Source organism: Lagenorhynchus albirostris, chromosome 18 (genome assembly GCF_949774975.1).
Source record: "Lagenorhynchus albirostris chromosome 18, mLagAlb1.1, whole genome shotgun sequence".
NCBI classification, from domain to species: Eukaryota; Metazoa; Chordata; class Mammalia; order Artiodactyla; family Delphinidae; genus Lagenorhynchus; species Lagenorhynchus albirostris.
In genome coordinates this window covers 78,232,942-78,259,042 of record NC_083112.1, presented here as the reverse complement: position 1 = coordinate 78,259,042, position 26,101 = coordinate 78,232,942, and the positions used below count along the sequence as shown (strand labels likewise).

Genomic DNA, 26,101 nt, shown 5'->3' with positions numbered 1-26,101 from the left:
GTTTTAAAGGGGACGTTTGACACCGTCCCACGCTGCCCCGACCTCCTGCCTGAGGCTCAGGGCTTCCCCGTGAAAGGCCTCAAAGCATCTCACCTTCTTCCTTCCAATTTAGTAGCTTTTCGCCTACATGTCTTTTCCTTTTCAATCATTCCTCGACTGCGTTTCCCACGCTGACCTTTAACTGTAATGAGACGTGAGTGACGTGACCCTGAAGGAAGCGCACAGGTGAAACACAGTGAGGCCAGGGCGGGGGGCCGGGGGCTGACGTCTGCCATGCTAAAGGGTGAGGAGGAACGTGTTGTTTGCGCCACAGTTGCAGTAATGTAATTTTAAGGCCAATTAAACTAATTTTATTCAGGGTAAGTCTACATTCAGTTACAATGTCAACAATCAAGAGATAATGAACTTAAAGTCTAAGAAGTAGAATCTATCTGGTCTCTTACCAACCACCTGTTACTGAACTCACAAATGAAACTTTACAAATATAGAAATAAGGATGGTACTTAAAGAGTGAGGATTTTCATATGGAAACCCATAAGATGTCATATTTTAAACACACATGTTTCAAAAAGGGAGAATCTTTTAATAATTTAGCACAAAAATCAAATTATATAAACTTGGTATATTCCAGAAAATATTGCTTTCAACACTTACACCATGATCAAAATTCCTTTGGTAGCTTTGAATCAAAATGTAGCCTGCTATTGTGTAAAATATAAGCGCTTTTAAATGCTCTCAGCGAAGTGTCTGTTGTAGGTGCCACACGAACGTCACCGTCCGCCGCGCAGCCTCGGCTGCGCGCACACAGCAATGAAAGCAGGTGCCGCCGAGGTCACCCCTGCTCACAACGTCAAGTCTCCTCCGAAACGTTTACAGTGGTTACAGCAGAGGACAGCCACCCTGCCCAGGGCCGTGAAAACAAAACCAAACTTTATTGTCGCAATCGTACAAACACTGCAATTAGAAAAAATCAAACAGCAGTTCCCCAATGCAGAGAACGGGGCTGCTAGACTCAATCTTAGAACAGCAAACACACACACACTGCCCCCCTCTAAACCCTCAAACAGAAAATCCACGAGGGACGCAGTGGAAGTAAAAGTGAAGGCGCTGACGGGCTCGCGGCATCACACACGTCGGACGTGGCGTCCTCCTGGTGCGTCAGAGGTCTCGCCAAGGAGCCCCATCCTGAAAGCCACTCCTCAGAGGTTAACCCTTGTTGAAAGACCTGGAACAGATGCTACTATCCAGGCTGCATAATCGACCAGCCAGCTTTAACAGTGACTGTTTCTTCCTAAGTTCACCAGTAAGGGTTCTTGTTTTGGGTCTAAGAGCTTGTGTCCCTGCAGCTACAGAAGGGCAGCACGGAGGGTCTCACACACACACACCGAACATCAGCTTCTGCCACGAGAACACAGCTTACAAAGGAGCCTCTTTTAAGAAACCAGGATCTGCTTGTCTGACCTCAGAGTCACTCTGCAGAGCCACGGAACCATCCAAACGCCTAACAGAACAGGAGGAAGAACTGGAGGGAAGGTACACAAGCCACCTGCAAATCCTTGAGCCTGTGAAGGAGGAGCCAAGGACCCCCTTTCCTGCTAGTCCCAAAGCAGCCATGCTGCTGAGTACCAGAAAGTCCTGGAAACAGCACAGAAGTGTTTCTGCCCTAAAGATACATTCTAGTGTCTCACGGGAGGAGCCGCCACGAGCCTCAGGCCACGTAGCGGTACTGGTTGGGACTGTCCTGGTCTCTCTCCATGTAGTCTCTGTCTATGAGAGATTCGATTCTCTTTTTCAAATCTCCAGGCTGGAAAAGAAGAACAAAAGCCCCAATTATAGTGGCGTTAAAGCTACAACCATAGGGGAATATAAGATACCACGCTCGAGGCACGGGATTGCAGTTATATGCATATACCACGTACCAACACACCCATCTACAAAGAACTGTTTATAATCAGAGGCCAATTATAAAACGCTAGACCAAAACTGCCTGCTTCCAAAGACAATGTTAATGTCACATCGTGAGCAAAGCACTTCCTTCCGTGTGGAGGCGTCCGAGCAGGGCTGCCCATTGGGGGTGTGAGGCTGTGAACGGTGAGCACGGCACCAGGGTCGCAGGCACCGAGGTCGCTGCCCGGGGTGTGTCCTTCCTTCGTGAGGACAATGCCCGATGCTGCCTGCCATCACCGTGTGCTACTTACACATGCTCCACGTGGGCAGTGCCCCTGGGAAGGGGACGCACCAGGCACGCCTGCATTTGGAGGCGTGTCTGCGCGGTCGCCTCCGAGCCCGAGTGGACCCTCCACCCCAAGTGATGGGCCGATACCAGCACCTGTCGGAGCAGAGCTGGCGCTTCTGCAGCCTCTGTTGAACCGCCGGGTCCCTCCTGTACAGGGGCAGGGACTCCGGCCCCACGGGGTGCAGAGCATGGCGGGGCACAGGACTCCCTGGGGACAGGAGGGCCCACTGGCCCGTCCAGTGTCCGACCACTCCCCGGTCCGCCCGGGCTGGACGGCACGGCCTCAGAGAACTTCTGCCCAGGCGCACAGGTGGTACTGGGACGCCTGCCGGAAGGCTTTAGGGCAGACGTCCTCGGGCAGAGGCAACGTGACAACAGCGGGAGGAGAGAGAGCCGGGCCCTAGTGTCCCTCCAGCGGTGACCGGGGGTCAGGTGGAGCCCCACTCTCACACACACATGGAGATTTCTGTAGTGTGTGACCAGCTATAACGGAGGACAGATGGTCCGATGCTAAAGGTCGTGAGACTCGTAAGCGCTTTGCCAAGGGTGCAACGGGTGCTGCGACCTAAGCTGACACCCACTCACCTTGACGGGAAACTTCAGCTGATTATACAATTCGGAAACGAGCAGGTTGTGGCCCAGTGTCTTTCTCATCTTCATTATCCTGACGATGGCGGCATCGATCTGGTACTGCCGGTCCTGGAACACGCGCTCTGTGGTGCTGGCCTGCTCTTCAACCTGCACGGGAGAAGCCGGAGCGAGAGTGTATTTCAGTGCTGATTATCTCCGACTGTGGAGTCTGATAAGCTTCTGTTGAAAGAAAGGCCACACTGCGGGTGGATCCTGTCCTGTGCTGCAGTTTTGTTCTAGTGAAACTGTTTAACTTCAGGACCAAAATAAGTACATTTACAGGAATAGGTACATTAATTAAAAGACTTTCGGTGCTGGCTATGAAATAGATCAACAGAACTTGTAGAACAGAAATGAGAAACTACCCCATAATGTGAGAATCTGATTATAATAACGGTGACAGTTCCAATAGGTTATCAGAGAATCAACTCACTTTTTAAAGTAGGGAGGGTGGTTACAATGTTTTCTGATACTAAAATAATTTCTACACTGCCCACAGAAAGATTTAAATGTATAAACTACTAGAAAAATAGAGGTAAATGTTTTTTAAAATTTGGGTTAGAGGAAGGTCTTTCTTAGGATGACCCCCAAGTCAGAAACTGGAAGAAAAGACTCTACTTCCCACCGTAGTCATGTGGGAAACGCTCTCAGAACGACAAAATCATGTGCACAAAAGACAAAGGTTAATGTCCTCAATATAAACAGGATACCCACAAGTCAGAGGTGGAATATTACAATAAATGTACCAGTGACTTGAATTCAAGCAGTTAATTAAAAAGCGAAAACTGCAAACGGCCGCCCACGAAGAGCCGGACCAGCATCTATAAGGTGCTTCCAGGCGCTCGGCCAAGAGCCTTAAGCAGAAGCATTTTCACTGAAATCTCACACCCTGAGATGGTGTTACACTTATTCTAAAAGATGAAGAACTGAGGACTAGAAAGGTTACCTACTTCGTACGAGCTCCTAAATGGCAAAGAGATGCTCAGAGGAACCAAAGGAAGTCACACTAACACGGCAGTGAACTACTTCGGTGCCTGAGAACAGGGTGGGCAAAGGCCGGGGACGGAGGTCAGGACCCCCGTGAGCCAGAGACTGGAATCTGGCTGAGGGGTCAAGTCAACAAAGTTCACCTTCTCTGACGCAGCGATTCCAGGGCAAGGAGTTTACGCTCAAGAAACAACCCCGCCAGGGAAACAGGAGTGTTTTGAACAGGATGGTCAGCATAACCCGATTTCCAGGAATGGAAACATCCTGACTGCCTTTCGGCAGGGGCACTGCCAGGCCCTGCAGATGGGCCCCACGGATTCTCGGATTCGAGCCACACAACGGATTACTCTGCACCCTTAAAAACCAAGTCTTGACATGGAAAGAGGCCCAGGGTGAAGAATAGGAACAGCTTACAAAATGGTGCATGTAAATGGCACGTGGAGCGATCCCATTAAGACAAGTTTACACATGTACATCAGAGAAAAGCCGCAAACTCAAGTGGCAGGAGAGGTCACCTCTGGAGGAAAAGAGGTGACAGACAGGCCCACTTGGGAATTATAAGTCCAGAATCTTATACCCTTTAGTCACTGTGGTATAAATTCCTAATAGTAAGAAAGATGGAACACAGGCTACGTGCATTAAACCTTCAACATATATGTCGAATTACCCACTAAAAACACTGTGCCAATCCAAACATCTCAAAAAATAAAAATTCCCGTTTTCTCATATTCTTGCCAACTCCCGATACTATCAAACCTTTAAACATTTCCCAAATTGATAGCCAAAAAATAGAATATTATTTTAATTTGAATTGAAAAAACTACTGATGAGACTAAATACCTTTCACGCATTTATTGATCTATTTCTTTTGCGCGATCTGAACATACTTCCCAACTGGGCAACACCGAGCTCCTGGGGGAAGGGCAGCAGGCCTCAGACCCGCTGCAGGTGTAGGAGCGTCTGTGATGCCACCTCAGACCTTCAGAGCTGCCCGTGCATCATCTGGACTACCTCCCTCCCCACGAGGCCGTCTCGCTCATCCACACGTACAAGGGGGCGGCCGACACCTGCTCTGTAGATGGGCACCAGGGTGCATCTGCCCGCCTGGCCCACACGCTGACCACAGCCCTGCGGCACCAGGGCTTCTGCATCAGGAAGGCCCGAGGGCAGGTCCAGAACCTGCTCCGGACACGTGACACTCGAGAGCCTGATCAAAGCTACAGATGCTCCACCTGTACATGGATCCCAGAGGTGCTGCTGGTGGGTCCACAACTCCCAGGACCCTCACCACTTCCACCCCAGGACCTGGTGGAGGCGAGGCCGAGAGAATGGCTGAGTGCTGTGCAGAAATCAAGAGACCAGTCACCAGGTTTGGAAATGACGCGCTCTCCACGCTAACAGCATGCGGTCACCAGGTTTGGAAATGACGTGCTCTCCACGCTAACAGCACGTGGTCACCAGGCTTTGGAAATGACGTGCTCTCCAAGCTAACAGCATGCGGTCTGGGAAGATCTGATTTACCCACCACTTCTGTGAATAGGAACCATAACTGTTAAATGCATTTCTTTCTGATTTTTGCCCCTGTCGTGAGTATAAAGTAATGAAAGTTACGTTAAAATAAGCCCTCTCCTAGACATGACGTATGTAATTAGACACTTTAGAACATGCTCTGGAACCCTAGAGTCGAGAAATTACTCTAAACCTAGTGACTCCCTGGTGAGTGCCGTGTAACGGAAGAGAAAGTGGGTACACGTACGGTTTCCTTCATCTGGATTTGATTGATCTTGATCCGAAACAACTTGTGCTTGAACTCTCCATTGAAGACGAATCTGTCTCCGTCTTCGACCTCCCTCCCTCTGGGACTTTTGATGAGCACGCGCGCCCTCCCGCAGGCCAGGGACTGCAACGTCCTCCGCAGCTCGCTGCCCTCTGAGTGGGAGAAAGCGCACAGGTCAGGACCCCGGGCAGCCGCGACCTCGGGTGCAGCCAGCAGGGGCCGCGCCTCCACGTCCTCTTCCCCGAAGCCACCCGCGCTGCGGAGGCGTGCCTACCTATCCCAGTGGCCATCTTTATGTCCTCAAAGCTGAATCCGTCGCCTTCGTTGAACATGAGGAGCACCAGCGTCTGGAGCAGCGACACCTGCAGCTCCTTCTTCCCCTTGAAGAGAAGGACAGCTCACGTGGGACGCCGCGTTTGCGCACCCCGCAGACCTCTTTAAGAGGCTGCTCTTTGCTCTCAAACTTTGTGTGCGCGGGGAATCTAAGAATTACTAATTGAACACCAAATAAGAAGAAATTAAGTTACGAGTTATACAAGAATAAAATGACTCAGGATTGCACTTAAGTCTTCTCTTGAAATAACTCTGGACAGAGCATGAGAAGGCACGGTGACGAGGCCGGGCTGGAGGGGAAGCTGGCAGGAGACGCAGCTGATGCTGCATGAAGAGAACAAGGACCCTGCGAACAGGCGCACACGTCACACCTCGCTCGACTGCAGGTCTGCGTGTCTGTCGGCTCCCTTTCCAAGCACCTGCTCCTTCCGTGCCGTGTCCCATGTCGGTGACTCAGTATTTCAAACCCGCCACCAGAAAAGGATTAGGACTTGCTGAAGGCTCACACGACAGTTAGCATTTTCTTGGCAATAAAGTATTAAGTTAAGGTATATAATGGCTTCTCAGACGTAGCGCTGTCACACGCACAAAGCCATGTGACCCGCCTTATCGCGATACTCCCTCCACTGCAGCAGCTGACATGGGCCCCACCTCCTGTCACCCAGCCCCTGCCACGGACACTCGCCACGTGGTCACTGTGGGGAGGGGCACCCCGTGCAAGTGCTTCCTCTGGGCCCAGCCGGGGGTGTGGACAGTAAGGGGACCGTGGGATTTAACTCTCACGACACCTTAAAGAACTGTATGTGAGGTCTTCCCTGGTGGCGCAGTGGTTAAGAATCCGCCTGCCAATGCAGGGGACACGGGTTCGAGCCCTGGTCCGGGAAGATCCCACATGCTGCGGAGCAACTAAGCCCGGGCGCCACAACTACTGAGCCTGCGCTCTAGAGCCTGCAAGCCACAACTACTGAGCCAACGAGCCACAACTACTGAAGCCTGCACGCCTAGAGCCCATGCTCCGTAACAAGAGAAGCCACCGTGATGAGAAACCCATGCACCGCAATGAAGAGTAGCCCCCGCTCGCCACAACTAGAGAAAGCCCGCACACAGCAACGAAGACCCAACGCAGCCAAAAAAGAAACAAATCAATTTATTAAAAAAAAAGAAAAAATAAGAACTATATGTAGCGTGTGTGGTTTTGTGTATATGACCCTGTACAATAACACACAATGAAATGTGTACAAATAATTTATGTGTAATTGTATATTTAATTTATATGAAAATGCATAGTTAACGTAGTACAACTGCAAAACAGTAATTCTGTAATTTTTTGGCTCAGTATACATAATTGAATTTTGTTTACAAAATTGAAGTTAAGTTCGAATATGGACTGTTTTGTGACATGTTTCTTTCACTTATCAATACACTGTATGCATTTTCCCTTCCTAAATTATCACTTTTAATAACAGCACTGAAACAAATATTCTTACTCATTAATCTGTGAAAATGTTTTATGAAGACGAATTCCCAGAGTTGGAACTACTTGCAACCAAGCCCGTGATTGCAGGTTCTGAGACGCAGCACCACTGCCCTCTGCAGGGCTCACGGGCTCCTTCCCGCAGGGGGCGAGGCTGCTGCTCTTTTAGTTGTAGCCTGTCAGTTTCCTAGTCAGAGTTTCAGTCTCACTTTTATGAACTGCCTCTTCACAGCCTTAGCTCTTTTTTTTTTTTTTTTTTTTTTTTGCGGTACACGGGCCTCTCGCTGTTGTGGCCTCTCCCGTTGCGGAGCACAGGCTCCGGACGCGCAGGCTCAGCAGCCATGGCTCACGGGCCCAGCCGCTCCGCGGCATGTGGGATCTTCCCAGACCAGGGCACGAATCCGCGTCCCCTGCATCGGCAGGCGGACTCTCAACCACTGCGCCACCAGGGAAGCCCAGCTCTATTTTTAATTAGGTAAATGCTTCTCTATTCTAATTAATTTTTATTGATTAGAATAGTAATCCTTCGACTGTTTCATTTTATTGACCTTTGAAAAGCCAGTGTTGAGTTATATTGAGTAAACGCTTCCTTTCTTTGATACCAAAGTTCAATCACAATCAAAAAACATTCTATTAACATACTTCAGAAAAATAAAAAGTGGAGGAGACACAGGACTTACCTCTTTAAACTCTGCTTTCAACACAGCGTGACCCAGTGTAGTTTGCCACTGAAGCTTTCGACCGCTGTGCTTTCCAAGATAAAACGTCTTGAATACTTCCTGAAGTTTAATCATCTGTCAAGCCAAGGAAACAGCAAATTTAATTATGCTAAACACCTTTAACCTGAAGAACCACATACTGTTCAGTGTTCACGGCTGAATGAAAAGTCAGTTCTGTGTTTTGACAGCTGCCGCCACCTGCTCGGGCCCTGAGGTTGTTGCGATTTCAGTGGTACTTTCTGGGAGGGCTCCTGACGCCGTCCAGGACGTGAGGCTGGGACCTCCCTCCCGAGCCCCCGGGGGCTTCCTCGGCCCCTCCCACAGCCTCTGTGCCCTGGAGCACCCGCGGCTCTCATCAGGCTTCACCTGGTGAGCCGACCCCTCTCGACAGCCTCCCTCTGCAGCCTCCCCCTGCCCCCGGGCGCCCGACACCCTCATCACGAGGATTCCCGTCTCCAACTGGCGACCACGCCTTCTGGGTCTTTTTGGGTTTGTCTTCTCGCCCTGGAGCCCCAGGGCCCGCACTCCACTCGGCCCTGGCAGTGTCAAGAGCCGAGGCCCAGGTCCTAGGAGGGGGTTCAGTCCTCCCCTGGGCCCGGCCCCCCCGACTCCACAGCGTGCACCTCCTCTTCCCACCCCTCTGCCAGGTCCGGAGCTGCTTGCCGGCACAGTCACCAGCCCACTGGACGGGGTGCTAAGGGAGCGGGACCTGGACCTGAGCTACTGCAAAGCAGGGCCGAGGGATGAGGGCCTGGGCCCGCAGCCTCGCAGCTGCCTGGCAACTCCTCTTCACGCTTCCAAGCTCAGCTCCTAGTCACCCCACAGACCCATGACCCAGCTTCAATACATCAAGTCCCAGGCATGATGTCACTGCATGTCTAAGTATTTCAGAACACAGCTAACAGACAAGGACTCTTCTAGAAAACGGGTCTACTGTACCATCTCACACCTAAAAAAAAGTCAACAGTGTGATAATCCTTCCAATGCAGACGTCTCTTAAAATTATTTCCTGGAGATTAATTCCCAGGAGTGGAAATAATAATAATGATTATAGTAAGGTAGCAGCAGCTAACACTGGGTGCTTACTAGCTAGTTAACTGTTCTAGGCTCAACAAAGATCAAAGACCTAAATATAATTAAAACTACAAAGCTCTTAGAAGAAAACATAGGCACAAATTTTCGTGACCTTGGATTTGGCAATAGTTTTTTAGATACGACCAAAAGTACAAGTAACAACAGAAAAAAACAGATTAAGTGGACTTCATCAAAATTAAAAACTTTTATGCAGAGGACACTATCAAGAAAATAAAAAAACTCACAGAAGATATCTGCAAGTCACATGTCTGATAAGGATCTAATGTCTGGAACACAGAAAGAACTCTCACCACTTAACAGACAGAAAACACAATTAAAAAATGGGCAGACAACTGAATAAATAAATGTAACAGGATTAATAGACGAGTAATAAACCTTTTGAATTAAAAAACAAAAATGGGCAGAGGACTTGAATAGACAATTCTCCAAAGAAGGTCTACAAATAGCCAATAAGCACATGGCAAGATGCTCCACGTCATCAGTCACCAGGCAAAAGCAAGTCTAACCAAAATGAGACACCGATTCCTACCAAGATGGCTATGTCATAAAAAATGAAAAATAACAAACGCTGGTGAGGAGGTGTGGAAATTGGAACCCCTGTGAGTTGCTGATGGGAACGTAAAATGGCGTAGGTGCTATGAAAAATGGTGGTAGTTCGTCAAAAAAGTTGAACAGTTATCACATGAACCAGCAATTCTACTCCTAGGGATAGACCCCAAAAAGCCGACAATGGGTAATCAAACACGGCACACGCATGTTCACAGGAGCATCGTTCACGACAGTCAGAAGGTGGAAATAGCCCACATGCCCATCGATGGATGGATAAACGAAGGTGGTCCATGTACCCAGTGGAGCGTGATTCAGCCTTAAATTGGCATGAAGATGCCACACGCGACGGCGTGGATGAACCCTGAGGACATGATGCTTAGTGAGAGAAGCCCAACCGAAAAGGCCACACAACGTACGATCTCATTTATAGCAAACGTCTAGAACAAGTAGATCCAGAACAAGTAGATCAGTGGTTGCCTAAGTCTGGGATGGAGAGAGAGAGGGGAGAGGGGAGAGAGGGGAGAGAGGGGAGAGAGGGGAGAGAGAGGAGAGAGAGGAGAGAGAGGAGAGAGAGGGGAGAGAGGAGAGAGAGGGGAGAGAGGGGAGAGAGGGGAGAGAGGGGAGAGAGGGGAGAGAGGGGAGAGAGGGGAGAGAGGGGAGAGAGGGGAGAGAGAGAGAGGAGAGAGAGGAGAGAGAGGAGAGAGAGGAGAGAGAGGAGAGGAGAGAGAGGAGAGGAGAGAGAGGAGAGAGAGGAGAGAGGAGAGAGAGAGAGAGAGAGAGAGAGAGAGAGAGAGAGAGAGAGAGAGAGAGAGAGAGAGAGAGAGAGAGAGAGTGTGTGTGTGTGTGTGTGTGTGTGTGTGTGTGTGTGTGTGTGTGTGTGTGTGTGTGTGTGTGTGTGTGTGTGTGTGTGTGTAGTGGGGATGGGGGATGGGAGGGACTGCATACTGGGTCAGGGCTTCTGTTTGGGATAATGGGAAAGTTCTGAACTTTCCATAACTTAATGCCACTGAGCTGTACACAAAACTGTAGGTGTATTTTACCAAGTACGAGTATTTGGTAAGCCCCAAACACCTTTTGCTAGAAGACCAAGGTTCTCAAGAGTGCAGGGGTTCATGCTGAAGCACAGGAGCTAGGAGAGCCCCCGCAAGCCAGAGGTGGGGTAATCTCAGCATCAAATAGGTAAGAATCCAGGAGTGCACACTGACAGAGACGGAGGAAAAATAAGTAAATTCGTGGGGCAGAGGGGAAGGCTCGTCCTAGGAAGAGGATGCCAACTTCTAAATAGAGAGAAATGGGAGATGGGACGGGATCACTACTTGTAGGTGAGCATGGACCCGGGCAAGTGAGTCTGATGGGGATTAAGAGGTTCACATCGTCCTCGCATTCTCCCCACAAGTTATTTGATAACTACAAACCGGCTGACACCTTAACCAGGTGAGCACAGGTATCATCATCACCAGGGGCAAAGGAACAGTGTGTGGCCCTGGCCCAGGGACCGAGAAGACTGCGGCGGGACCTGCACGGCCGGCGTCTAACCCGCCAGCAAGCCAGGAGCCTGTGAGAGCCACCTGCAGTTCCAAAAGGGCTGCGTCGTGAGGGAGAAGGAAGGGGGTTCTGCTGCCCCCGCTGAAGGGGACTGCAGACACGGTTGCGGGCGACGTGGGGGCCTGGGCTGGGCCTGGCAACCAGAGAAAACGCCACGCGGGACGTGGCTGGGACACTGACAAAATCGGAATATGGCGACATGCAGGATGGGGGCGGAACATCCACGTCAACTCTCTGCACTTGGCAGTGTCCTCTGGTTCTATTCCCAGGAAATCCCCTCTAACGTACTGTGATTAAAGGACATGATGCAACCTACTCTCAAGTGGATCAGGAAACAACGCACATTATGGGGAGTGTGATGGGCACGCCTGGCGGCGCTAGGGAGTGGTGGAGGGTACTGGGAACCCTGAACTGTTCTTGCAAATTCCTCTAAGCCTGAATTGTTTGGCGATTTTTTTTTTAAATTTTTGAAGTTTATTTATTTTTATACAGCAGGTTCTTATTATCCATTTTATACACACTGGTGTATACATGTCAATCCCAATCTCCCAGTTCATCACACCACCACCCCAACCCCCTGCTGCTTTCCCCCTTTGGTGTCCATACGTTTGTTCTCTACATCTGTGTCTACTTCTGCCCTGCAAACTGGTTCATCTGTACCATTCTTCTAGGTTCCACATATATGCGTTAACATACGATATTTTTCTCTTTCTGACTTACTTCACTCTGCATGACAGTCTCTAGAGCCATCCACGTCTCTACAAATGACCCAATTTTGTTCCTTTTTATGTCTGAGTAATATTCCATTGTATACATGTACCGCATCTTCTTTATCCATTCATCTGTCGATGGGCATTTAGGTTGCTTCCATGCCATGGCTATTGTAAATAGTGCTGCAATGAACATTGGGGTGCATGTGCCTTTTTGAATTACGGTTTTCTCTGGGTATATGCCCAGTAGTGGGATTGCTGGGTCATATGGTAGTTCTATTTTTAGTTTTTTAAGGAACCTCCATACTGTTCTCCATAGTGACTGTATCGATTTACATTCCCACCAACAGTGCAAGAGGGTTCCCTTTTCTCCACATCCTCTCCAGCATTTGTTGTTTGTAGATTTTCTGATGATGCCCATTCTAACTGGCGTGAGGCGATATCTCATTGTAGTTTTGATTTGCATTTCCCTAATAATTAGTGATGTTGAGCAGCTTTTCATGTGCCTCTTGGCCATCTGTATGTCATCTTGGGAGAAATGTCTGTTTAGGTCTTCTGCCCATTTTTGGATTGGGTTGTTCGTTTTTTAATATTGAGCTGCATGAGCTGTTTATATATTTTGGAGATTAATCCTTTGTCCATTGATTCGCTTGCAAATATTTTCTCCCATCCTGAGGGTTGTCTTTTCGTCTTGTTTGTAGTTTCCTTTGCTTTGCAAAAGCTTTAAAGTATCATTAGGTCCAATTTGTTTATTCTTGTTTTTATTTCCATTACTCTAGGAGGTGGATCAAAAAAGATCTTGCTGTGATTTATGTCAAAGAGTGTTCTTCCTATGTTTTCTTCTAAGAGTTCTCTAGTGCCCGGTCTTACATTTAGGTCTCTAATCCATTTTGAGTTTACTTTTGTGTATGGTGTTAGGGAGTGTTCTAATTTCATTCTTTCACATGTAGCTGTCCCGTTTTCCCAGCACCGCTTATTGAAGAGACTGTCTTTTCTCCACTGTATATCCTTGCCTCCTTTGTCATAGACTAGGTGACCACAGGTGCGTGGGTTTGTCTCTGGGCTTTCCATCCTGCTCCATTGATCTGTGTTTCTGTTTCTGTGCCAGTACCACACTGTCTTGATTACTGTAGCTTTGTAGGAGAGTCTGAGGTCAGGGAGTCTGATTCCTCCAGCTCCGTTTTTTTCCTCTAAAGATTGCTTTGGCTATTTGGGGTCTTTTGTGTCTCCACACAAATTTTAAGATTTTTTGTTCTAGTTCTGTAAAAAAATGCCACTGGTAATTTGTTAGGGATTGCACTGAATCTGTAGATTGCTTTGGGTAGTATAGTCATTTTCACAATATTGATTCTTCCAATCCAAGAACATGGCATATCTCTCCATCTGTTTGTGTCATCTTTGATTTCTTTCATCAGTGTCAGTTTTCTGAGTACAGGTCTTTTATCTCCTTAGGTAGGTTTATTCCTAGGTATTTTATTCTTTTTGTTGCATTGGTGAATGGGACTGTTTCCTTAATTTCTCTTTCTGATTTTTCGTTGTTAGTGTATAGGAATGCAAGAGATTTCTGTGCATTAATTTTGTATCCTGCAAACTTACCAAATTCATTGATTAGCTCTAGGAGTTTTCTGGTGGCATCTTTAGGATTCTCTATGCATAGTATCATGTAATCTGCAAATAGTGACAGTTTTACTTCTTCTTTTCCAACTTGTATGCCTTTTCTTTTTCTTCTCTGATTGCCATGGGTAGGACTTCCAAAACTATGTTGCATAATAGTGGTGAGTGGACATCCTTGTCTTGTTCCTGATCTTAGAGGAAATGCTTTCAGTTTTTCACCATTGAGAATGATGTTTGCTGTGGGTTTGTCGTATATGGCCTTTATTATGTTGAGGTGGGTTCCCTCTATGCCCACTTTCTGGAGAGTGTTTATCCTAAATGGGTGTTGAATTCTGTCAAAAGCTTTTTCTGCATCTATTGAGATGATCATATGGTATTTATTCTTCAATTTGTTAATATGGTGTATCACTTGATTGATTTGCGTATATTGGAGAATCCTTGCATCCCTGGGATAAATCCCACTTGATCATGGTATACGATCCTTTTAATGTGTTGTTGGATTCTGTTTGCTAGTATTTTGTTGAGGATTTCTGCATGTATAATTCATCAGTGATACTGATCTGTAATTTTCTCTTTTTGTAGTACGTTTGCCTGGTGTTGGTATCAGGGTGATGGTGGCCTCATAGAATGAGTTTGGGAGTGTTCCTTCCTCTGCAATTTTTTGGAAGAGTTTGAGAAGGATGGGTGTTAGCTCTTCTTTAAATGTTTGACAGAATTCACCTGTGAAGCCACCTGGTCCTGGACTTTTGTTTGTTGGGAGATTTTTAATCACAGTTTCAATTTCATTACTTGTGACTGATCTGTTCATATTTTCTATTTCTTCCTGGTTCAGTCTTAGAAGGTTATACCTTTCTAAGAATTTGTCCATTTCTTCCAGGTTATCCATTTTATTGGCACAGAGCTGCCTGTAGTAGTCTCTTATGATGCTTTATATTTCTGCGGTGTCCATTGTAACTTCTCCTTTTTAATTTCTAATTTTATTGATTTGCGTCCTCTCCCTCTTTTTCCTTTTTGTTTTTATTTTATTTACTTATTTATGGCTGCACTGGGTCTTCGTTGCTGCACACGGGCTTTGTCTAGTTGTGGCGAGCGGAGGCTACCCTTTGTTGCGGTGTGCATGCTTCTCATCGCGGTGGCTTCTCTCATTGCGGAGCACAGGCTCTAGGCACACGGGCTTCAATAGTTGTGGCACGCGGGTTCTAGAGTGCAGGCTCAGTAGTTGTGGCGCATGGGCTTAGTTGCTCCACGGCATGTGGGATCTTCCCGGACCAGGACTCGCACCTGTGACCCCTGCATTGGCAGGCGGATTCTTAACCACTGCACCACCAGGGAAGTCCCGCTCCCTCTTTTCCTTGGTGAGTCTGGCTAAAGGTTTAGCAATTTTGTTTATCTTCTCAGAGAACCAGCTTTTAGTTCTACTGATCTTTGCTATCGTTTTCTTTGTTTCTATTTCATTTCTTTCTGCTCTGATCTTTATGATTTCTTTCCTTCTGCTAACTTCAGGGTTTTTTAGTTCCTCTTTCTCTAGTTCCTTTAGGTGTAAGGTTAGGTTGTTTATTTGAGATTTTTCTTCTTTCTTGAGGTAGGCTTGTATTGCTATAAACTTCTCTCTTAGAACTGCTTTTGCTGCATCCCATAGGTTTTGGATCGGCATGTTTTCATTGTCATTTGTCTCTAGGTAGTTTCTGATTTCCTCTTTGATTTCTTCAGTGATCTCCTGGTTATTTAGTAATGCATTGTTTAGCCTCCATGTGTTTGTGATTTTTACTTTTTTTTCCCTGTAACTGATTCCTAATCTCAGAGCGCTGTGGTCAGAAAAGATGCTTGACATGATTTTGATTTTCTTAAATTTACCAAAGATTGATTTATGATCCAAGATGTGATCTATCCTGGAGAACGATCCATGTGCACTTGAGAAGAAAGTGTACTCTGCCGTTTTTGGATGAAATGTCCTATAAATATCAATTAAATCTATCTGGTCTATTGTGTCATTTAAAGCTTGTGTTTCCTTATTAATTTTCTGTCTGGATGGTGTAGGTGAGGTGTTAAAGTCCCCCACTATTCTTGTGTTACTGTTGATTTCCTCTTTTACAGCTGTTAGCAGTTACCTTACGTATTGAGGTGCTCCTATGTTGGGTGCATATATAATTGTTATATCTTCTTGGATTGATCCCTTGATCATTATGTAGTGTCCTTCCCTGTCTCTTGTAACATTCTTTATTTTAAAGTCTATTTCATTTGATACGAGTATTGCTACTCCAGCTTTCTTTTGATTTCCATTTTCATAGAATCTTTCTCCATCCCCCCATTTTCAGTCTGTATGTGTCCCTAGGTCTGAAGTGGGTCTCTTGCAGACAGCATATATATGGGTCTTGTTTTCGTATGCATTCAGCGAGCCTGTGTCCTTTGGTTGGAGCATTTAATCCATTCATGTTTAAGGTAATTATTAATACATATGTTCCTGTGACCATTTTCTTAATTCCTATGGGTTTGTTTTTGTAGGTCTTTTTCTTCTCTTGTGTTTCCCACTTACAGAAGTTCCTTTAGCATTTGTTGTAGAGCTGGTTTGGTGGTGCTGAATTCTCTTAGCTTTTGCTTGTCTGTGAAACTTTTGATTTCTCCATCGAATCTGAATGAGATCCTTGCTGGGTAGAGTAATCTTGGTTGTAGGTTCTTCCCTTTCATCGCTCTAAATATGTCATGCCACTCCCTTCTGGCTTGTAGAGTTTCTGCTGAGAAATCAGCTGTTAACCTTATGGGAGTTCCCTTGTATGTTATTTGTCGTTTTTCCCTTGCTGCTTTCAATAATTTTTCTTTGTCTTTAATTTTTGCCAATTTGATTACTATGTGTCTTGTCGTGTTTCTCCTTGGGTTTATCCTGTAGGGGACTCTCTGTGCTTCCTGGACTTGGGTGGCTATTTCCTTTCCCATGTTAGGGAAGTTTTCGACTATAATCTCTTCAAATATTTTCTCTGGTCCTTTCTCTCTCTCTTCTCCTTCTGGGACCCCTATAATGTGAATGTTGTTGCATTTAATATTGTCCCAGAGGGCTCTTAGGTTGTCTTCATTTCTTTTCATTCTTTTTTCTTTATTCTGTTCCATGACAGTGAATTCCACCATTCTGTCTTCCAGGTCACTTATCTGTTCTTCTGCCTCAGTTATTCTGCTATTGATTCCTTCTAGTGTATTTTTCATTTCAGTTATTGTATTGTTCATCTCTGTTTGTTTGTTCTTTAATTCTTCTAGGTCTTTGTTAAACATTTCTTGCATCTTCTCAATCTTTGCCTCCATTCTTTTTCCAAGGTCCTGGATCATCTTCACTATCATTATTCTGAATTCTTTTTCTGGAAGGCTGCCTACCTCCACTTCATTTAGTTGTTTCTCTGGGGTTTTATCTTGTTCCTTCATCTGGTACAAAGTCCTCTGCCTTTTCATTTTGTCTACCTTTCTGTGCATGTGGTCTTCCTTCCGCAGGCTGCAGAACTGTAGTTCTTCTTGCTTCTGCTGTCTGCCCTCTGGTGGATGAGGCTCTCTCAGCCTGAACTATTTTGATACAACTGAACAGACCTGCAGCACCATGAGTGGGGTACGCCTGGGGGGAGGAGGTAAGGGGTGTCTTCTGGCGAAGGTGACTGGGGAGACAAGTGTCTCCCAGATGGTGGGGGGGCATGGTGGTTTTCTGCAGAAGAGGTTCCACTGGGAGGGTCACACCTGGGCCCGGGAGCACGAGAGAACCGGGTGCGTGTGGCGTGCCTCAGAGTCTTCCATCGGGTGGAGAGATTCAGGGAGGGAGGGCCGAGCCCATGGCTGTGGAGGTCCCTTGGGGCAAGCGGACACATAGGCTGGAGGCTGAGTGGGGCATGTGCGCAAGGGGAAGGAAGCGGAGGGGGCTTCCAGAGAACATCAGCATTCAGGATGGAGGGAAGGGAAAGAAGAGAAGAAAACCACAAAGGCAACTGACTAGTGGGGTCAGAAACAGAAGAACAGCCAAGGAAAGATACTGTCTTGAAAACAGGAAGAAGGGCTCCAAGAGGCAGTGCTCTGCCCCGGATCCCAGGGTCCAGGGCTCCATGCCCAGCTCTCTTCCTGGAGGCCTGGCACCAGCCAGCTGGCGCCCTGACCAGCGGTCCAGGTGCTGCTTCCTTTTCTGCACGTTCCGTGCCCGAGCCCAGGGTTCTCCCCAGTACCCTCACGTCCCCAGAGAACCAGAGGGATGGCCGGCACACGCACCATCCCCTGCCCCTCGCGGGACCCTGGCACTGTCTACAGCGGCGGGAGGGACAGCCAGACAAGGAGGCCCACGGCTCCGCGTGCAGGAACTGTTGTAAAGAGCGCCTGTGCCAGCACCTCCTGCACGGGTGGCCGGTGGCCACGGAAACACAAAGCGTCTACTGCGAACACTGTTTACACAGAGACGACGGGGGTTTTGACCAAGTGCGTGATTTAAACACCCCTTGAAAGAGAGCACATCTGTGCTGGCATGGGTGCTACAAGGGGGAGGTCCGTGGGGCTCTGGAGCACCAGTATATGAATAACAAAGGGCATTCGGGCTTTAAAACGCTTACCTCTGGAGTTAGATGTACTTCCATGGGGGTGTATGTCGGCCAGTATCCCATCGTAAGTATGTTCACTGTCAGGTCTATAGAGCCTGGGTCACTTTGATTCTGCATATACTAAAAATAAAGAAAATCAGGACAGAATGATTACTTTAGAATATCACCAAAAAGAATTAAGTCATTAAAAAGTAAATGGTGTCATTTTCAAAGTACAGTTTACCTTGTGTTTTCATTTATTTTAGTCCCTGGAACATATTTCACCAAAACCACACACCCTGTTCTAAAGTCACTAGAAATGTTTTCTCTTCTTTAGTCAAATAAGGATCATTAAAATCATTTAAGTCAAATTTTTAGTGTGCAATTTTAGGGATTATTTTCCCTTTTTCTTTTTTTGGCTATACTGCACAGCTCGCGGGATCTTAGTTCCCCAACCAGGGACTGAACGTGGGCCCTTGGCGGTGAAAGAGTGGAGTCTTAACCACTGGACTGCCAGGGAATTCCCAGGGATTATTTTTCTTTTTCATTTTGAATTTAAGTTTTTTGAATATGTGAGATGTTAACGGTGTAATTTTTAAGGACGAGGATTCTACACAATTCACACACTTATGTACATAATTTACATAATCATTTCTCACAATTTAAAATAGGATACTTTTTAAAAAGCTGTTTTACTTGACAAGAACACAACTTGCCTGCTTGAAATGAACCATGATGTCCTTAGAGAGCTCCATGTCCTTGAACATGCCTTCCAGCTTGCTGGTGAAAGCAGCCCCACACTCTGGACACAAGCGGACTGCAGGTGAGCATCCTGGGAGAACACCCATGGGGCACCAAGCCCCAGCCCCGCCCCCCGCGCTCACCGTGCTTCAGCTTCGACAGCATAGACTTTTCAGCATCAACGGAGGCACTTTTTCCAACGAGGAGTCTTTTTGCTAAATCTTTCTTATAAAATGCCTCAAAGACATCTTTACCTATTTATGAGCAAGTGAGGACAACGTTAAGTCATTAGATAGCTACCATGCAAACGTTCACCTCGACAGCTGAGACAGCCGGAGGGGCGTCCACCCTGACGCCAGCCAGCTCTACCCACTGAATCCCCACAAACACCTCACGCAGTTCGTGGCAGCCGTCACCCTAGTCCCTGTGGTAACAGGGAAGTGGACACATTCCTGTTTTTCTCAACAGAAGACGGGGCCCGACTACAGACGCTCTGTGGACACCGTGTCCTCTGTGCCCGGCGGTGAGGAGATGCCGCGAGCCCCGCTCACCGTGAATGAACCGGAATAGGATCATGATCTTGTCCAGGATCCTCTCCAGCTCCTCGTCCGTTGCTTCCTTATTACCTGCTCTCAATTTTGAATCAACGTGCTTTGCTGTAAGAGATTCAATTATTTGAAAAACAAGCATTCTTTATATAATACATATTCTAAATAGATGAAGGAAGACATTTGATTTCTCCACATAAAAACTGAACAGTAACACTCTGGAACCTTTCCCAAATGACATTACTATGAGATAAAAAGGTAAACACCTGATTTTCTAAGATCTGTACTTTCAGGGCACCGAGAACAAACACTTTGATCCCATACTGGGGCTCATGACACATGAGTGCTCCAGAAATTGCAGTACCCCATCTTCAAGATGTGCTGTGATACATCCGGGTGAGACTTTCTCAAGAGAAAGCACTCTTCTCAGGGCTGACAATGCAGGGACAGAGCAGTTCTGCTTGGGCTTCTTGTTTCTGAGATACACAAACCCACCATGACCTGGCTTAAGGAAGGCAGAACCCAAGCTCCCAAGAGTCTGAAACCATCTTTAGAGAAATCGCAATCCATAAAGTGGTTCAAAGGCTAAATTAAATTGCCTTTAAACTTCTCCTCTTGTTGCTTTTTTCCCCTTATCATTCTTTATTATGAAATATTCTGAACATACACAGAAGTAGTCACTTGTACAGTGAACCCCATGTTCCCACCACACATTTTCAACAACCCTCAACAGAGCCCAAGTCTGCATCACGCCTTCCCTGCCCTTTGCCTCCTGTCAATCTCAAAAAAAAAAAAAAAAATTTACTCACTAATGAAATTCTGTGAATCCTAAAATATTTTGATATTATCATGAAATAATTATATAAAGTGATAATTTAAAACCTGTTTCATCTTAAAATATGCTATCTCCTGAGATGTCATTCAATATTACCGTACTTTAATACTGACTGGAGGATACAAAGATAGTGACTAAATAGCATCTCCTGTTAAGTATTATCTAGAGATTGATAGTTATCCTCATAACCTCATGACGTTCATATGTAACAAACCTCAATCCAATTTCTGAGCAGAAATCACTGGCTTGTAGTCGACATAGAGAATCAGGGCTCATCCTTACAAAAACAACTCTGGAGCTGTGAGTAGTACAAACTAGGATAAATCTTTATGTCCCTTCCTCTCTTATGATGTCACGCTCCATTTCCTTACAAAATCACAACTACATTCACCCTTATGCAAGTACCACGCACTTACATATGTATCTAATACACCTATAAGCACACACCTGTGTGCGTGTTTTTTTGGGAAGGTGTGTCCTGTTAAGGCATGTGCCCTGCCCTCCCCATACGGAGGCTGAACCTTTGGGAAACAATCTACTGGAGTTCTGCTTTATCCCCTTTTAAGAAAAGGATAGAAGCATGTGTTTCTACCGATCAGCTCTGCAGGTTTGTTTGGCCTCTTGTTGATGAACGATTCGAAGGACTCCTTCATCAGGTTGATGAACTTCTCGTTCCTCTGGAAGCACACTTCTATCACGTGGTCTACTCGGTCCTTGAAATCCAGCAGGTCCTGCACCATATCTTTATCTTTTTCAGGATTGATAACAATTGTTGTCCCAAAAGTCTGCAAAAACATACCCCAAGTCATCAACAGGTTTCTGATACAACACAATTTTTCTCCTGCTATCAAACAATCATGATAGTTTTATATAAATTAATCACTCCTGGTGTTAAACACTAAATAGTTTCAAAAGTTTCACAAATTTAGTCCACCTTCTAAAAATTAAGTGGATATGCAACTAATGCTTTAGGGTTACAATTCTGCTTCTGGAAGAATTATCAATTACTGGGGAAATGTCTGTTGCTTTCTGAAGAAAAAACTTTTACTTATAAATTCCTCAAATAGAAAGTAACCCCCTTAACCTGATACACCTATTTGGACTTCCTGACTATAGTTTTCTTTCCCCTTCACTTCTAACCGTGGGTGGTTTAGAGCCTGGTTTTTAGCCTGTATTTTTAATTTAAAGATGCTATTTAAACATTACTAAAAGTCTGTGCGTGACAACAACAGTTCGCTATCTGATGAAAAACTACCAGCTGAAGAGACGCTGAACACAACCGTGGTTCAATGTAAGACACGTCTTCACAGGAAACACACACAGTTGCACGTCAAAGGTGCCCGTGGAGGCTGATCGCTGGTGACAAGGTACAAATGACGTGGCATAAAGACCTTCTGGAGAGGGACAGGGCATGACCAGCAGGGGCAGGAGGGACTCACTCTTCACTCTGTACCCTTTCACACTGACAGGATTTTAAAATAATGTACATAAGACCACGACACATTAGGGTCAGCTTTATTTTGTGAGGAAACACTGTGCTGTCACGGCGTAACTGCTTATCATTAGTGGACCCTCGGAACCGTGTTCACACACTGACTTTTCCTGCCGAGAATGGACACTGCAAAGGTGAACTCCTGTGTTCAGCACCTGTTCCTGTTCTCTCAGGACTACTGGTCAGCAAAACCCTAAATCTCCACTGGCCTTTCTTAACATAAAGCTCCAGCGCTGACCCAGCGTGAGTCGCTTATGCCTTTCAGCTCAATGCAACCGCACAAAATCCTGGGGGCATGTGTGCGTGCATGCGTGTGTGCGTGTGTCCAAGCTGGCCACATGCAGACCAACATGCGACTTCAGGTCTGATTATTTCCTTTATCTTTTTCCTCAGCTGAATTTTCCCTGTGACAGTCACAGATTCACGTGCAGCAGAAACAGTGGCGATGTCCTCGCACACTAAGCCTCGTCTCCCCGACGGTGCCCTGTGGGAAGCTACTGATCAGCGCCCCAGCCAGGACACTGGCCTTGACACAGCCCACCCGTCCCACCCCGACGGGTCGCGGTGTTCGCCTGTAGCTCCCTGTGTGTGCGTCGCCTGGGCAGGCATCACCTGTGTGTGTCATCTATACCCACGGCCAAGAGGACAAGCAGTCAGCACCACAAGGGTCTCTCCTGTTGCCTTTTGATAACCATACACACACGCACATGCACGCATACACACGCAGAAACCCGCAAGCACATGCTTACATAATAAATCCTGGATTTCTAGGAAACAAAGTAGCATACACACCCACCTGACATACCAAAATACGTGAGAGTTCCCACTGAGCAAAGGCATGAGATCACGTTTATACAGTAGATTCACAAAAACAACTTCTGAAAATCTCAATTGTAGAACTCAGCTAGTATCGGGTTGGCCAAAAGGTTCGCTCAGTTTCTTCTGCAAGATGGCTCTAGTAGCGCTTAGCTGTCTTTAACTTCATTCAAAACAGTTTTGTTAGACTGTATTGTGACAGCTGTCACATCAGCGTGCATTTAAAAAACGACATCACAATTGGTGAATCTCTGTGCAGCCCTTTTAATACTGAAGATGGAAGAAAAACAACATTCTCGGCATACTATGCTTTGTTATTTCAAGAAAGGTAAAAACGCAACTGAAGCACAAAAAAAGAGTTGTGCAGTGTATGGAGAAGGTGCTGTGACGGATAGAACGTGTCGAAAGTGGTTTGCGAAGTTCTATGCTGGAGATTTCTCGCTGGACGATGCTCCGGTCGAGTAGACCAGTTCAAGCTGATAGCGATCAAATCGAGACATTCATTGAGAACAGTCAATGTTATACCACGGGGTAGAGAGCCAAAATACTCAAACTCTCCAAATCAAGCACTGAACGTCATGTGCACCAGCTTGGTTATGTTCATCGCTTTGATGTTTGCGTTCCACGTAAGTTAAGCGAAGAAAACCTACTTGATGGTATTTCCACAGATAATTCTCTACTTAAACATTCCGTTTTTAAAACAAATTGTGACGGGCGATGCAAAGTGGATACTGTACAGTAATGAGTGGATACTGTACAGTAAAGAGATCGTGGGGCAAGTGAAATGGACCACCACCAACCACACCAAAGGCCAGTCTTCATCCAAAAAAGGTGATGTTGTGTGTGGGGTGGGATTGGAAGGGAGTCCTCTATTATGAGCTCCTTCCGGAAAACCAAACGATTAATTCCAACAGGGACTGCTCCCAATGAGACCAACTGAAAGCAGCACTCGATGAAAAGTGTCTGGAATTAGTCAACAGAAAACACATAATCTTCCATTAGGATAACGCAAGATCGTATGTTTCTATGATGACCAGGCAAAAACTGTTACAGCTTGGCTGGGAAGTTCTGATTCATCCACCGTATCGCCAGACATTGAACCTTCAGATTTCCATTTATTTCAGTCTTTACAAAATTCTCTTAATGAAAAAAAATGCAATTCCCTGGAAGACAGTGAAAGGCACCTGAACAGTTCTCTGCTGAAAAAGGTAAAAAGTTTTGGGACGACGGAATTATGAAGTTGCCTGAAAAATGGCAGAAGGTAGTGGAACAAAACAGTGAATAAATTGTTCAATAAAGTTCTTGGTGAAAATGAAAAATGTGTCTTTTATTTCTACTTGAAAACCGAAGGAACTTTTTGGCCAACCCAATACTTACGCTGACGACAAACAGCCAAATGGCAGCTTTTAAAACGTGTTTACACCCGGACGGTATTCATCCCTCAAACTCCTGTGCACGGGGGACCTGGAGGGAGATGTGTGATGCTGGCCCCACGCCCGTCCCTCACAGAGCCCGACCGATGGCCACGCACCTTGATATACTCGCTCCAGTGCTGCAGCAGCGCCTGCTGGCCGCCCCGCACACGGCTGAACAGCTGGTACATCTGAGTGAGGTCAGGCACTCTGTTCTCATCCAACAGGTGGTCCAGCCCTGAGATCACACGGCAATGTTAGCTCGGCACGGCGGGCAGGACGGCGGCACGAGCAAAAGCTAGGCTGGGCTGGGGCTCGCGGCACACAGGGCCCCCGCGGATGCGGAAACCCAGGGGTCGGCTGGTTCCTAGGCGGGCAAGGCCCCGTGATGCAGCCCAGCAGGCGAGTCTGGTCCCCTGAGCACCACGCTGGGAGGTGTAGTCCCCACTCCTTCCCCGCACGGAGGCCCCTTATTTGGCCACTGCAGCAAAGGTCCGAAGAACGCTCACACCAACTCTCTGACCTGGGAGCTTTACGACCCCAAATCACTTCTGATTTAGTCCATCAGCCAGAACGTATATCTGCCTAAGATAAGCTACCAAATCTAATCTTTTAGTTGACTTATTTTATTCACCTGTATAATAAATTGTGGAAGGAAAACATGTATTGTTTATCAGATACTTGGAGGTGCTTAACAGCATTTTTTTAGGTCTTTACTATTTCAGGTTTTAACAACGATTTACAAAGATTTTCTAAAACCACCACAGCCAGAGAGCTTCGTGAAGGACGCTCTAACCACCTGCTTTCTGGTAACTGTGGGGAGGCAGTGAGGTTAGAGCGGAGAAGCTGTGAGCCAGTCACGTGACTGCAGCCTCAGCTTCGGCTGTGAATCAGGCACCGTCCACACGTCAAAGACTCACAAACACGTAGGCTGTGTTGACGGACCCTGAGCAAGGCTCTAAATGTCTGTATTTCTCTCAATTACAATTTGATCTACTGAGCAGATAACTTATTCTACAACTGATCTACTGAAACGCTGAATGATGACTTAAAAATTCAAAAATTATAGCTTTTAATTTTTAAAATGCCTTTAATAAAATTTAGACTATACTCTTACATATATATAATTTACCATTTTCTTGAAATCATTTTGCTTATCAAAATACACACTGAAACGATTCATCCAAATTTCTACTGTCTACTTGAAGTTCCCTTTTCTTCTAAAAGTGACTCCTTTTTGGACCGCCCTGGTGGTCCAGTGGTTAAGACCCTGTGCTTCCACTGCAGGGGACGAGGGTTCGATCCCTGGTCAGGGAACTAAGATCCCTCATGCCGTACGGCGTGGCGCCCCCGCCCCCCCAAAAAAAGTGACTCCTTTTTAATAAACACCTAGTATGAAATCGGAGGACACTTGTTTCAGGTGGACAGTAAATCGAGGCTCCATCCACGTGGAAACGTACCAGTGTGTGGGCTCCAGTGTGATGTGAGCAGGAGACACCAGATTCGCACCCTGGCCCTTGGCTTTCAGGCTGTGATCTGAGGCACTAGTGTCTCGCTCGGTTTTCCTGTAAACTGGGGCTGTTCTAGGACCAGAAGGCATTTACATGAAGTACAGCAGATGCTCACGAACACTAATTCTCTCCTTTTGGCTTCATTCTGCTTTCACTTGGAAGCCCCATGTTTAGTGTCTCATTAGAGACAATATTACCGTCTGGCAAAGCAGACCCCAACCAGACGCATTTGGGGGCTATTGGGCCTTCCCAAAATTAGACTTTAAGGTTTCCAATAGCTTGAAACAGATCCCGTGGCTCCAAAATGACTTTCAAGCACAACACTAAATGCTATAAAAAGCAGCACCAAGCACTAAAGTGTGCAAGGTTAGACTGTGCTCATTACAGTGAGGGTGGGAGTGGAAACGTCACATCACCTCTAACAGCACGGCGCTGAAACTGCACCGTCAGCCGCGTGCCGAGCTGGCCTGGTCCGCCTCTGTCCTGGGGCCATGGCGCCAGCAGCTCATCTGCCGCAGAGCCGCACGCAGGGCAGGGATGCAGCC

The 26,101-nt window shown here is 46.6% G+C and overlaps 1 protein-coding gene across 2 annotated transcripts in view; it reads right to left on the bottom strand.

Moving 5' to 3' along the window:
* Positions 1-327: 327 nt before the first annotated feature.
* CUL4A (cullin 4A) overlaps positions 328-26,101 on the bottom strand; it is a 45,698-nt gene continuing 19,924 nt past the window's right edge. For both annotated transcript variants that reach the window (XM_060129254.1, XM_060129255.1), the window contains 11 exons: positions 24,165-24,283; positions 20,918-21,110; positions 19,494-19,598; positions 19,086-19,196; positions 18,918-19,003; positions 18,235-18,342; positions 8,118-8,231; positions 5,905-6,010; positions 5,610-5,782; positions 2,822-2,974; positions 328-1,804 (listed from right to left, as the gene is read on the bottom strand). In XM_060129254.1, the coding sequence (XP_059985237.1) occupies positions 1,709-1,804; positions 2,822-2,974; positions 5,610-5,782; positions 5,905-6,010; positions 8,118-8,231; positions 18,235-18,342; positions 18,918-19,003; positions 19,086-19,196; positions 19,494-19,598; positions 20,918-21,110; positions 24,165-24,283 (1,364 nt within the window). In that variant the 3' untranslated portion in view covers positions 328-1,708. The remainder of the gene's footprint in view (positions 1,805-2,821; positions 2,975-5,609; positions 5,783-5,904; positions 6,011-8,117; positions 8,232-18,234; positions 18,343-18,917; positions 19,004-19,085; positions 19,197-19,493; positions 19,599-20,917; positions 21,111-24,164; positions 24,284-26,101) is intronic.